Source organism: Pteropus vampyrus, unplaced genomic scaffold, assembly GCF_000151845.1.
Source record: "Pteropus vampyrus isolate Shadow unplaced genomic scaffold, Pvam_2.0 Scaffold69, whole genome shotgun sequence".
Taxonomy (NCBI): Eukaryota; Metazoa; Chordata; class Mammalia; order Chiroptera; family Pteropodidae; genus Pteropus; species Pteropus vampyrus.
In genome coordinates, this window is record NW_011888850.1 from 1,441,386 (window position 1) to 1,453,558 (window position 12,173).

At 36.8% G+C, this 12,173-nt stretch overlaps 2 protein-coding genes across 2 annotated transcripts in view; both read left to right on the plus strand.

Moving 5' to 3' along the window:
• The window catches only part of FAM221A (family with sequence similarity 221 member A), a 16,349-nt gene extending 12,615 nt beyond the window's left edge, over positions 1–3,734 (plus strand). The window contains exon 6 of the mRNA XM_023531498.1: positions 2,326–3,734. Within this exon, the coding sequence (XP_023387266.1) occupies positions 2,326–2,394 (69 nt within the window). The 3' untranslated portion in view covers positions 2,395–3,734. The remainder of the gene's footprint in view (positions 1–2,325) is intronic.
• Positions 3,735–6,591: 2,857 nt separating this feature from the next.
• STK31 (serine/threonine kinase 31) overlaps positions 6,592–12,173 on the plus strand; it is a 77,108-nt gene continuing 71,526 nt past the window's right edge. The window contains exons 1-3 of the mRNA XM_011361721.1: positions 6,592–6,641; positions 8,128–8,174; positions 8,260–8,312. Coding sequence (XP_011360023.1) covers positions 6,592–6,641; positions 8,128–8,174; positions 8,260–8,312 — 150 coding nt within the window. The remainder of the gene's footprint in view (positions 6,642–8,127; positions 8,175–8,259; positions 8,313–12,173) is intronic.

Consider the following 12,173-nt stretch of genomic DNA (forward strand, 5'->3'; position numbering starts at 1 on the left):
GGAGGGAAGAGTCCTCATATGGTATGAGGCAGAGCTAGAAAACAGAACTTATTGCAGTGATTAAAATGTTCTATATCTGTGCTATAGCCATTCATTGTATGTGGCTCTATAAGTCTAAATTTAAATAAATTAAAATTTAAAATTCATTTCCTCAGTCACATTTCAAGGACTCTATAGCCACATGTGGCTAGTGCTTACCTTATTGGATAATGCAGAAAGTTTTTGGGAAGCTTTGGTCTAAGGGAAAGTGGTGGTAGGATCTCAGGGAGGGAGATGGAATGCTTTGAGTGAGAAAAGAAAAGAAAAGAAAAGGCTATTTTTGCAGTAGCATCAAGGGTAGACTTTTAATCATATCAGTCTGTTCTTGAAACACAAACAGTCATGGCTGAGTTTTAGTTTTTCCTCACAGGCTTATGAGGGACAGGGTTCTAGAGTGCCTTTCTTCTCTCCTTCAGAAGCCCGGATGCTGATGACTGCCTTGAAAACATGCCAGTGGTATTCGCTTGTGGGAAGATAATGGGAGTTCTTATCTGTGAATGCTTTAGAGGATGTACCTGGCCTACACAGACTGCTTATTATAAATAGACCTAGAATTTATGGATTTATGAGATGTAGTTGATAACTCTCTGGTTTGTGTGATTTATGGATTTATGAGATACAGCTTATAAACTCTCCCTGTATGATTAATGCAGTACAAACACTAAGAAGTTCAAACCTACACAACTTCTTCTGAGCTGACATGTACCACACACCATTGTTACTACTCTTCTTTTACTCCAAAAAAAACGAGACATACACCATTGAGGAAAAAGAGCTGATTAAGAAACTGAATCTGCTGGGTTCAGAGCCGCTTTACAAAGCAATGGTATGTTCAGACATACCTGGGAGACATTGTGGGCTTGATTCCAGACCACCACAATAAAGCGAATAATGGAATAAAGTGAGTAGTAATCTTTTTGCTGGTGGAGGGTCTTGCCTTCAATTTGTGAAAAATGCAGGATCTGTAAAGTGCAATAAACAGAAGCACAATAAAACGAGGTATACCTGTATTTCAAGTGAGCAAACACTTTCCTGACTTTTGTTTATTTAGTATCTTTGCTTTTTTTGATGTTACTATAAATCTAACACTTGGCCCTCAATGGGAGGAGAAAGGAGGCTAGCATTTGTTGAGTGCTTATTAAATACCTTGATCTTTATATATATGATCTTATTTACATCTTTAGAAGAACCCTGAGAAGTACCTATTACTGTGACCTTTTTTACAAATGAGAAAACTGTTGGTTAAATAACTTGCTTCAAATAATAAATGATAGAGGTAGGATTCAAATACTTCTTTCTGACTCCAAAGCCTATAATATTTGCCTTAGAATAAGGTGTTCCTTGGGGGTCCTTCAGGTGACCTGTTTACTGATACAGTGTGCAAGAGTGATATGAATGGGAGAGCAAAAAAAAAGTGTATGATTTCTGAATAAGGTTCCCAACAGTCTCAAAGAACAGAGAGAGGGAAAAATGGGGAAGAGACAGGTAAGATTCATCTGATTTTATGATTGGGATGTTATTTGCAATTTGATGAGATCAGGGAGAGTGGTTTTACCACATGCCTTCTGGTTTCTTGATGTTATTCCTGTCACCTTAGAAGATAAGATGCCCTGCCTCCCCCTGCCATGCCCCATGTTTCCTCTGCCCTTCTCTTGCAAGGGTGAGTCAGTGGTGCCGTCACTGGGAATTGGTATGTGTGTGAGTGGTAGTATGAGACAGGTGGGTTTTATGTTCTCTGGGATCTTTTTTCCCATGGAAGGGCTTTATATGTTTCTAAAATATCAGATTGATGCTGTTTAGGTTATTTATGCAAGCTACTTCTTTGCTTCAGTTACAATGGAGAAGGACAACCTTCAGGAAGGTAGGCACCCATGGAAATGTAGAAACCAGAATTATCCTTAAAGCAGTCCATGTTCCAGAGATAATCCAGCCGGATTAGGTGTATTCTGTAACCCTATAGGGAATGTGCTTAGGCTGGATGTAAGGGTTAGGTATTTCAGCTTAAAAAAATTTTAGTGGTAATTAAACTTAATTTATTCATTTTTTCCAAAGTAATATTCATTGTTATTTTTATTAAAATGATATGTAAAGTTGAAATCAAACCACACTCTTTAAAAATGTAATTAGTCCCTTTATCAGATTTTGGCTTTAGTATTTAACAGTTTAATAACTGCTAAGTAATTGTGAAATGGCTGTGATGAATAAAACATGAATTCAAATGAAGTATGTGCTACCTTTTTTCCTTTAGGATATTTTATGAATTATATCAATATTTTAAATTTACAGATAAAAATGGAAAAGGCTGCTAAGCATAAAGGAAAAGCACCGTTGCCATCAAGTTCAAAACCTTCATGAAGACTATTTGGGAAATTAAAACCATCATCTAAATATATCTTTTCTGTGTTTATTTAAATATAATAATATAGTTTATTTTCTCACAAATTATTTACTTTTAGTGTGTAAAAATGTCTTTTTGGATGTTTCCTTAATTTACTTAAATAAGTGAAAATGCCTTATATTTTGTCAAAATTCATGATTTACTACTTTGTACATACTTTTTTCTCTCCTAACAAATGAGGTTATTTTCATATTAGTCAAAACTTGAAAGTACAGTAAATTTCAGTCTATCATAATTTAATTTTTTCAAGCTATTTAAAAAAATTACAGAAGTTATCGACATTTTTGAACAAATATTTAAGGGCCACTGGTTCATTCAAAATAGTACGTTAAATCCTTAATTTTTTATTTTTTAAACTTTGTAATATTGATTTTTGTTTTTAACCAAAACTATTTCAAAATTATCTAATCATTTTGTAGCAGTATCTACTGATTTTTAAGTTGTTTTGTTAACTATGAGCTCTGTATAACTGTATTGACACCCCTTGTGTGCCACTTCAGATCTTTTTGAACCCATCTCTTACTCCTCTTACTGCTGTGAAACACCTCCAAGGAGCCTTCTGACAGCTTCCCGTGGAAGCCATTTGATGACATTTGTCTTGGGACCGTCATGATTTTCTTCTTCAGAGATCCTCTGACACCATGGTTTGGGGTATCCCCAGAACCCCTCTGCATCATACGTGTATAAAAGATATGGGGGAGTTAATGACTTTGAGACCACCCTTGACTAATGGGAGGTGGAAGCCCATAGATAGATACTCCCTTTTCTGTCTGCTGGGAAGACAATTCTGAGATGCCTTTCATAAGCTTCCTCAGAAAATCTTGTGGAATTGAGCACTAGTCACCCATAATAGTGGCCAACTCTATAATACAGCCTTATTTAGCTTCCTCTTTTTCTACTCCCTGATCCCTCTCTTTGGTTCTGTGGAAGAGAGCCTGTTCCATGATGTGACTGCTCCTGGACCCACAAGCTGGGCCTGAGCCAAAAGAGATTGCTTCTCCTAAGCCCTCTCATAGACTGTCTGTTCAAAATTGATATTTTCCTTCTGACATAAACCAGTACTTCTCCTGTGTCTCACGTTATGCTGGTTCCTAGAACAGGCTTTTGTCCTAACCCAGGCAAGCACATAAGGCATTTTCTCGCATCTAGGACTGATCACGTACCAGTACCCCCATCCAACCTGCCCTGTTCTATATAATTCTTTGGTGTCTGCCAAGCAGCACAGACGATATCCACTTTGCAGCTGCCCGAGATGTGCCTCACGTGTAAGTTTCCCTTAATAAACTGTTAACTGCCAGACTGCAGTGGCCTGTTTCTTTTCTTCAGTCTTTCCCTACCTGCCATTTATGGAGATGGATTTTCAGTCTTGGGGATTTTCTCTGGGTCTGTGTGAACAGTTTGCCTAGGATCACTTCTCAAATTACCTGTATGTAAACATTTGTCTTAGGCTTTGCTTTTGGGTTGGGGCTAAACCCAGGTTAGGATGGGTACCAGGAACATACTTGGAAAGCAAACCTTCAGGATGGGATTCCATGACTAGATAATTCATTGGACAGATGACAATAAAGACCCCATAGCTGGTGTTAAGTGGGGTAGTGATAATTCCTGGCATGTAGATGCATCAGTTACTGTAGTGGATTTGGGTGAAGTGTGGGTGGAAGGTGAGGCATTAGGTTATACAGTAGCTGTTGCATTACAGTGGAATAGGACTAATGGAAATGATAAAGATGGAGGTTTTGGTTAGCTATTGTTAACTTCTTTAGAAGTCTTGAAAAAAAAATGACATAGGTTCATGTTAGCTCCTTAAGTCAAGGCATGCTCTGAAAGCCAGAATGCCTCAACATCACCCTTTTGAAAAAGCCTCATTTCCTGTAGATGCAGGCAATCTGCACTGACAGTCGGCCCAAATCTAATAGTAAAGTGGCAAGCCTGTAAAGGAAAGTGCACAGCCTGGATCACCTCCTCCAACAAAGTCAGCATGCCGACAGGATAAGGTTGGAACTCTGAATTGTGGGTTGGGGACATCTGTGTTGGTGAGCCTGATCTTGAACCCTCAGGTTTTCTTGAACCCTTCAGCTGGCAGAAGCAGCCTTCTCCATTTTGCTAGAGGAGCGCAGCCTGCACCTGTGAGACACTTGCATTGTAAGATGGCACCTCTGCGAACTCTCATTGACTTCAAACTGATGACTTGGCTCAGGTCTCAGCATACCCTGTGGGAAATTCAGTACTTCCTACAGGCAGATAGGTTACAATCTGAATGAATCGTAGGTTCTGGTTAAAATGTATTAGCAGAAAATATGTCTGGGGGTAGATCGTGAGGGTGTTGGATCAGGGCGTGGAATATAAGGCTTGATAAAAGCGCAACATGAATATTCATATGTAAAAATAAACTGATTCATGCTTCCCATCTTATACAAAAGTCAACTCAAAAAGAATTTTAAATCTAAATGTAAAGTCTAAACATGTAAAACTTCTAGAAGAAAATATGGAAGAAACCTTTTGTGGTCTGGGTTAGCTAGAGACCTCTTAGCTATAACACAAAAGCAAGAGCCATAAAAAAATGATAAATTTGACTTCATCAAAATCAAGAACTCTTTGAAATACCCTTTTTAGAGAATGAAAAAGACATGCCAGAAACTGGGAGAAAATATTTGCAAATCTGGAGATGTACCCACAGTATATAAACTCAGAAACTCCACTGAAAATTTGAAAAAAATTCCATTGAAGATTTGAACATAGTCTTCTCCTAAAGCTATATGGATAGAAAATAAATGCAAAAAGATGCTCAATATTTTGTCAATGGAGAAATGCAATTAAAAAGACAAAAAGATACCACTATACATAAATGTCTAAAGTTAAAAACACTGGCCATATAAAATGATAGGATATAGAGCAACTAGAACTCGTATTAAACACTTCTAGTGGGAAAATAAGATAGTAAAACTACTTTGTAAAACAGTCTAGCAGTTTCTTAAAAAGTTAAACAACTATATGAGGTAACCATTCTATTCCTAGGTATTAACAAGAAAAGAAAGCATATGCCTATACAAAGGCTTACACCTGATTGTTCACAGCAGTTTTATTTGAAACAACCCTAAACTGGAAACGATTCAAATGTCCACCAAAAGGCAGATAAATTGTTATACAATGAAGAACGACAAATTATTGATACATAAGACAAAATAGATGAATCTCAAAAATAATTAAGCTGAGTGAAAGAAACCAGGCAAAATGTACATACTATATGATTTCATTAACACCAAATTCTAGAAAACGCCAAGCTAATGTATGGTGTCAGAAAGCAGAATCTGTCACTTGTGGTAGGTTGGGGAGCCAAGTATTATAAAGGGGTATAAGGAAACTTTTTGGAGGGAGGGGTAAAGGAAATGATTGTTATCTGGATGGTGAGGATGATTTCAACAGTGTTTGCTCTAATCAAACTGCATATTTAATACCTGCAGTTTATTAATTATACCTCAATCAAGGTGTTAAATTAATGGAGATAATTTTAACTGTTGCGCAGGGTTTGCCACAAATTGTATTAATCTGCACATAACTGAATACCTAAACTGTATTTATTCTCAACCCGTCTTAATGTGAAAAATGGTGCCACACGAGGGGGAGAGATCAATGCTAAGGCTGGGCTTAGAAAAACGCTTGTAAAGCTACTAATCTGAAAATCACAATTTTCATTTACCAAAGTCATTTTCCTCTTTCCATCTTGTGAAAAGAATGTTGGGATTCTTCTAATTTGTCTGTCTGTTCTACAACTTAAAACAGCGCGAACAAATTAGGAAAGACCACAAAATCCACGCCCCTACTCTCTGCCATTCTTCGAAGCCTCGAGAAAAGAACCCGGCGGCAGGTGCGGGGGCGGTGGGGTGCGGGGCCTAACTCCCCGTGCGCAGCCTCTGCACACGGCTCTCGGCGTGCGCGGCCCCGCCCGGTGCGCCCCGCCGCAGGCCGCAGGCCGCGGGCCTCGGCCGCCACGTGAGCAGGCGGCGGCTCCCGCCTCACCCGGATGATGGCGCTGAGCCGAGCACGCAAGCGCCGTGTGGAGTCCCCGCGGCCGAGGCATGCGCGGTAAGTCCGCACGTGCGCGACGGCTGGATGACGGTGAGCTGCTGGGGTGGGCGCCGGGCTGAGCGCCCAGCATGTGGGGCCCGGGGCACTTTTCTAGGGCTTCTGCGGTGGAAAGCATGAGGTCAGTAGAAGTCCTTTTGGTGTGTTCGATGGTGGCCGCTCCCGGGACCGTAGTTTTACCCCTGGTTGGCATTTATGTCTCTAAGGGTGGGGCGAGGCCCATTTCCTGGCCTGCTTTCGCATTTCCAGCGCCCGCCTGCTTCTGAGGGTTAGGGGCACCCCGGCTTTGCCAGCAAGTGAAACCGACGTGTGGACAATTCGGGCCTGAGGGTTCTCGAAGAAGACGGGGACACGCAGGCCCTTTGTGGGGTGGAATTTTCTCTTCCCGCAAATTCTTTGCCATTTAAACTTCAAAATCTCCCGAAATAGTTGTCACGGAGCGACCTGGACTCACTTATTTCAATCGCCGTGCATTGGAGATTTGGAAGTACCATTTGGTAATCCAGGTTTGCAGAAAGGGGGTGCAGCGTTAGTTTCTTCGTAATCGTTGCGGGCAAGTCTTTTTGAAGCCCTTTAAAATACGATTTAGAAACTATTCTGGAAATAGCTTCTTAGAGTGTGTGGTGGGATTTCCAAAGTAAACCTTTTCATTTTCACTAAATTTAATCGAATGTCTTCCAGAGAAAGAGTCTCCTTAAACAGATTCCTACTTGGTTTTACAACTTTTTGCCTAATTTAAAAATTACTTTTTGTCTAATATTGGAGGTAGACTACTTGTTTTGAAGATGTTTTGATGCTGCTTAGTGTATGTGAAAAAAAAATTTTCAAGCCGTAATAAGAATTAGAATAATAAAGTTTAAAACATTTTTATAACCGTTTTTTTCCCTGCCCAGAGTTAACTTTTTTCCTATTTCAAAAAGCATTTTAAACTTTGATGTAGTGCTGTTTTTAGTTAACTTTTAAAGCTCTTAAAAAAATAAATATTTTCAGTTCAAAGAAGTAACATTTATGCATGTTAAGTGCAATATTCTTGTGTATTAAAGATAAAATTATAAACTAGAAGATATTTATTTTGGAATATAATATGTAATGAAAATTATTTTTGAAGTAATGGGCAAGATTTGATTCATTTTGCAGTCTTTGATTGCAGGGTATCTTCAAAAGCAGGAACCACTGTGTCTTTTAAATAAAATTGATTACCAGTCTGAAGCATTTGTTCTATATGTATTTGTAGTGTTTCTTTTTGTTTAAACTGTGGAAGTTCTATTGCTTTGGGAGGGCCTCACTTATTTTAAAAGAATATGCACATTACTCTGAAGTATCGATTTATGTAGCTGATCAGGATGTGCATGAATTATCCACTTTAGTGTAAGTTTGTAAAATCGGCTAAAGAGAAAATTTCAAAGATCTATGTGATGAAATCGCAAAATACAGTATTCTCAAAAGGATTATTGAAAATATTTTTGAGGTAATATTTAATAAGAATTTCAATTTTCATAACATTTAGAACAAAATATACTTGTAGGAATTTGAACGTTATGTGTTTTAGTTTTTATTCACTATTAATGGACAGATTATAAGACCCTAATTCAAGGTATTGAATTTAGTTTTTCAGGAATTGTCCAGATGGATGAAGATATACATTACAATAAAGGTATTGACACTAAAAATTATTTTTGGTTTTAAGAGCTAGATCTTGATTAATTTCTAATTTTCTTTGCATTGTGATTTGGTTTTAGTTGAAGACGTGGTTGGAAGTCATGTGGAAGATGCAGTAACATTTTGGGCCCAGGTAAATAGTAGCCTCATTTATTTCATCTCCCACCCCTTGGTCCATTAACGCAGGTCCTCCTACACAAAACAAAAATTAAAAACACTAGGATATATATATATCGCTGTCATTCTTAATTCCTGATTTTTATGGAATGTTATTTAAGACAAGGCATTGTAGAAGACAAGTGGCTACAGCTGGAGCTTAATAACTGAGTTATGAGTAATATGCGCATAACACTGGAGTTAAATTAAAAAAAAACAGCAAGAATATAATTGTGGTTTCAGAATTGCACTTAATTTAACACGAACAATTTAGGCTGCAGTAAATTACTAAAGATGCTGAGAAACTGTTGCATTTGTGAAGTTACAGCTCCATCTAGGGGTCTTTTATAAGGTTTATTGAAAGATAGTACGCTTTAAAATCTCTTTTTCTAAGGATTTAATTTTGAATTTGAGATACAATATCATAAAATTGGAAGCAGTCATGAAATATTACTAAGTTTCTGTTGGCTGGCTTCAAGTCAGATAACTTATTCAGTTTTAAATACAAAGCAAGGCACCAAAGTGCTTATGTTCCAAAATTTAAGAAATTAAGTTCCTCTAATGAACACAGGTACTCACTGATTTTTAATTTTATGAACTACACATGATATGGGACGGAAGGGTATGACATTTTTCTATATTTCCTGTTGTATGAGGACTCCTATTTGTGGTAGCGGAGTGTATTGGCGATGTGGGAAATAGAATTTATGAGAAGAAAAGTTGTAGAAGAATATGATTAACACAGAGTGCTTAAATCTATTGAAAATATACTGTAGAAGGATGATAGTCATAGAAAGCTTGTGGCACATTTATGTCTCTGCTCGTGCATATATTTTCTGAAGGTGGCCCACGTGTTCCGGTTCTATGCCCTTTGTCTCTATTAATAACACTGGTGTTACTCTGAACAGTGTTCCAGGTTGGATGATAAATTATATGTTAAGCTCATTATATAGGACAACATTAATTAGCTTAAATAAGATTTTCTAGACTAGCATTGTCTAGTAGAAATATATGAACCACAAAGTAATTTAAAATTTAGCAAACATAAGTAAAAAGAAACATGAAATTAATTTTAATAAATATATTTTATTTAACTCAGAATACTCAAAATGTCATTTCAAAATGAAACTAGCACAAATGTAACAAGAAATATTATTTTCCTTTTTTCATATTAAGTTTTTGAAATCTGGTGTCAGCAAATGTTTTCTGTAAAAGATTATATAGGAAATATTTTAAGATTTGAGGGCTGTATAAACCTTAAAATATATAGAGTGTGTCACAACCGTTCAAGTCTATCAACTCTGCCATTGTAGTCCAAAGGCAGCCATAGACAATGTGTAAACAGGTAGGGGTAGCTGTGATTCATTAAAACTTTATTTACCAATACAGGTGTGAGTGAGAGGCCAGTAATTTGCCAACCTCTGATTTCAGCCAGGAAGTTAAGGCCCCCGTAGAAATTTAAAGACACTTAAAAAAATTGAGAAATGTGTCTTAAGTGGATGAAAAGATTGAGTTAAAAATGCTAATGGCATCCGTATTAACTGCATGCTTATTTCAAGAAGAAATTTGTAAAATTTGGGGTTGGGATGGGATGTAGATGAAGATTAGAGATTTAGAAGTTTTTGGAGGCAGGTCAAGATGGAGATCTGCTCATATACCGTTTTTCTGTCACTATGGATTTCCGCCAGATAAGCTACTCATATAAAAACACTTCAGAATTTTTGGTAGGTCCGGTTAGATGAGTGGCAGCTGAAAGAATCTTAAGTATTTGACTTCCATCTTAATTCGAAAGAAAGAGCTTTTATCTTTTTAATCCATAGGTACAAAATCTAATGATGTAGAATATTTTGGTGTATCTGAACTTTACTTACAGAGATAATTTCATGAATCTCTTCGCAAAGGCTGCTTCTAATGTGTCTATGGGTCAGTTTAAATTCCGTTCTTTTTTTACTGTACCATGATACTGATATCACAGTGTACTCGGAACGGCTTTTTCAGAGTTTTTCAATCATCAGAGAGAATCATGTTCTTTCTAGCTTTACTGAATATTTTGTTGATATATTTTTAAAGAACATTTATTTAACCGTTTATTTTGAAATAACTTTAGACTTACAGGAAAGTTGTAAAATTAGTATAAAAGCTTTCTTTATATCTGTTATCCAGCTTCTCAATGCTAATATTTTACGTAACCATAGTATAATTATGAAAGCCAGGAAATTAATATTGGTACAGTGCCATTAACTATTAACTACAGCACTTTTTCACATTTAACCTGTTTTTTTTTCATTGTCTTTTTTTCCGTTCCAAAAGCCAGTGCAGGATCCCACATTGTATTTAGTTGTTATGTACCCTTAGTCTCTCTAACCTTTGGTAGTTCCTTTATTTTCTTTTATCCTTGTCTTTCATGACTTTGACATTTTTGATGAGTACTGGTCAGTTCTTTTATAGAGCATCCTTCAGTTTGGATTTGTTCAGTGGTTTCTCATAAATCGATTAGCAGTAATAGAGAAGAGATGTTGTGTCCTATTCAGCGTATCATATTGGGGAATCATAATGTTATATCTCATTATTGATGAAGTTAACCTTGATCCACTTGGTTAAAGTGGTAACTGATGGCTTTCTTCAATGTAAATTTACTGTTCTTCCTTTTGTATTTAATAAATGTTTTAGAGGGAGATACGTTGAGACTAATCTTGTTTCTTCTCAACTTTTCACTCACAAATTTTATTATTAAAACAGTGCTTGCTTAATGATTATTTTCTATTCTCATTCCTTCTACACTTATAATTGGGATTCTTCTGTAAGGAAGAGTTGTCTCTTCTTCACCATTTATTTGTTTCTTCAATTATTTATATTAATATGGACTTGTGGGTATACAGTCTATGTGATATAATTCAATACTATCATTATTTTATTTAAATTGTTGGAGCTTTGGCCATTAAGAGATTGTCTGCATGTCCCCATTTTTTTTTTTTTTTTTTTTTGAGCATTTCTCTCTGGCACCACTGGATGTTCCAGGATCATCTTTTTTTATTATTATTTTTTAAATTTAGTTTCAAGTATACAGTACATTGGTTAGACATCTACATAATGATTCATAAAACGATTCCCCCCAATTACACCCTCCCTCCCTCCCTCGACCCTCCACCTAGTCAACGTATTAATACTAACTGCATTCCCTATGCCATGCTCCCCATCCCCGTGACCATCCAGAGCTACTAATTTGTACTTCTTTAACCCTTCACCTCATTCTCCCAGTCCCCTAAACCTCCCTCCCCTGTCCAACACCAAATCGTCCACTATATTTGTGAGTCTGTTTTTGATTCGTTTGTTCTTTTTAGTCCTTAGATTCTGCGTATAAGTGAAATCATGTAGTGTTTTTCTCTGTCTGACTTAAATACCTTCTAGATCCATCAAAGCAATATCTTTTTCCATCCCCTTCCTTTTCACATGTAGGGGTCTTGTTTTCTTCTCCTTTCAGCCACCCTGTCTTTTGGTTAGAGCACTTAATTTTTTTCCATTTAAAGTATTTATTGATAGGAATGTAGTTGTTACCATTCTTTATTCCTGTTTTTTGGTACATGATTTTTCTTAAAGAAGTTCCTCCAACATTTCCTGTAATACTGGCTTGGTGGTGATAAATTCCTTTAGCTTATTTTTGTCTAGGAAGCTTTTTATCTGTCCTTCAACTCTAAATGATAGCTTTGCTGGATAAATTATTCTTAGTTGTAGATCCTGGGTCTTCATCCTGTCAAATATTTTTTGCCAAGCCCTTCTGCATAGTTTCTTTTGAGAAGTCAGCTGCCAGTCTTATGAGTTTTTACTTATATGTAGTTAT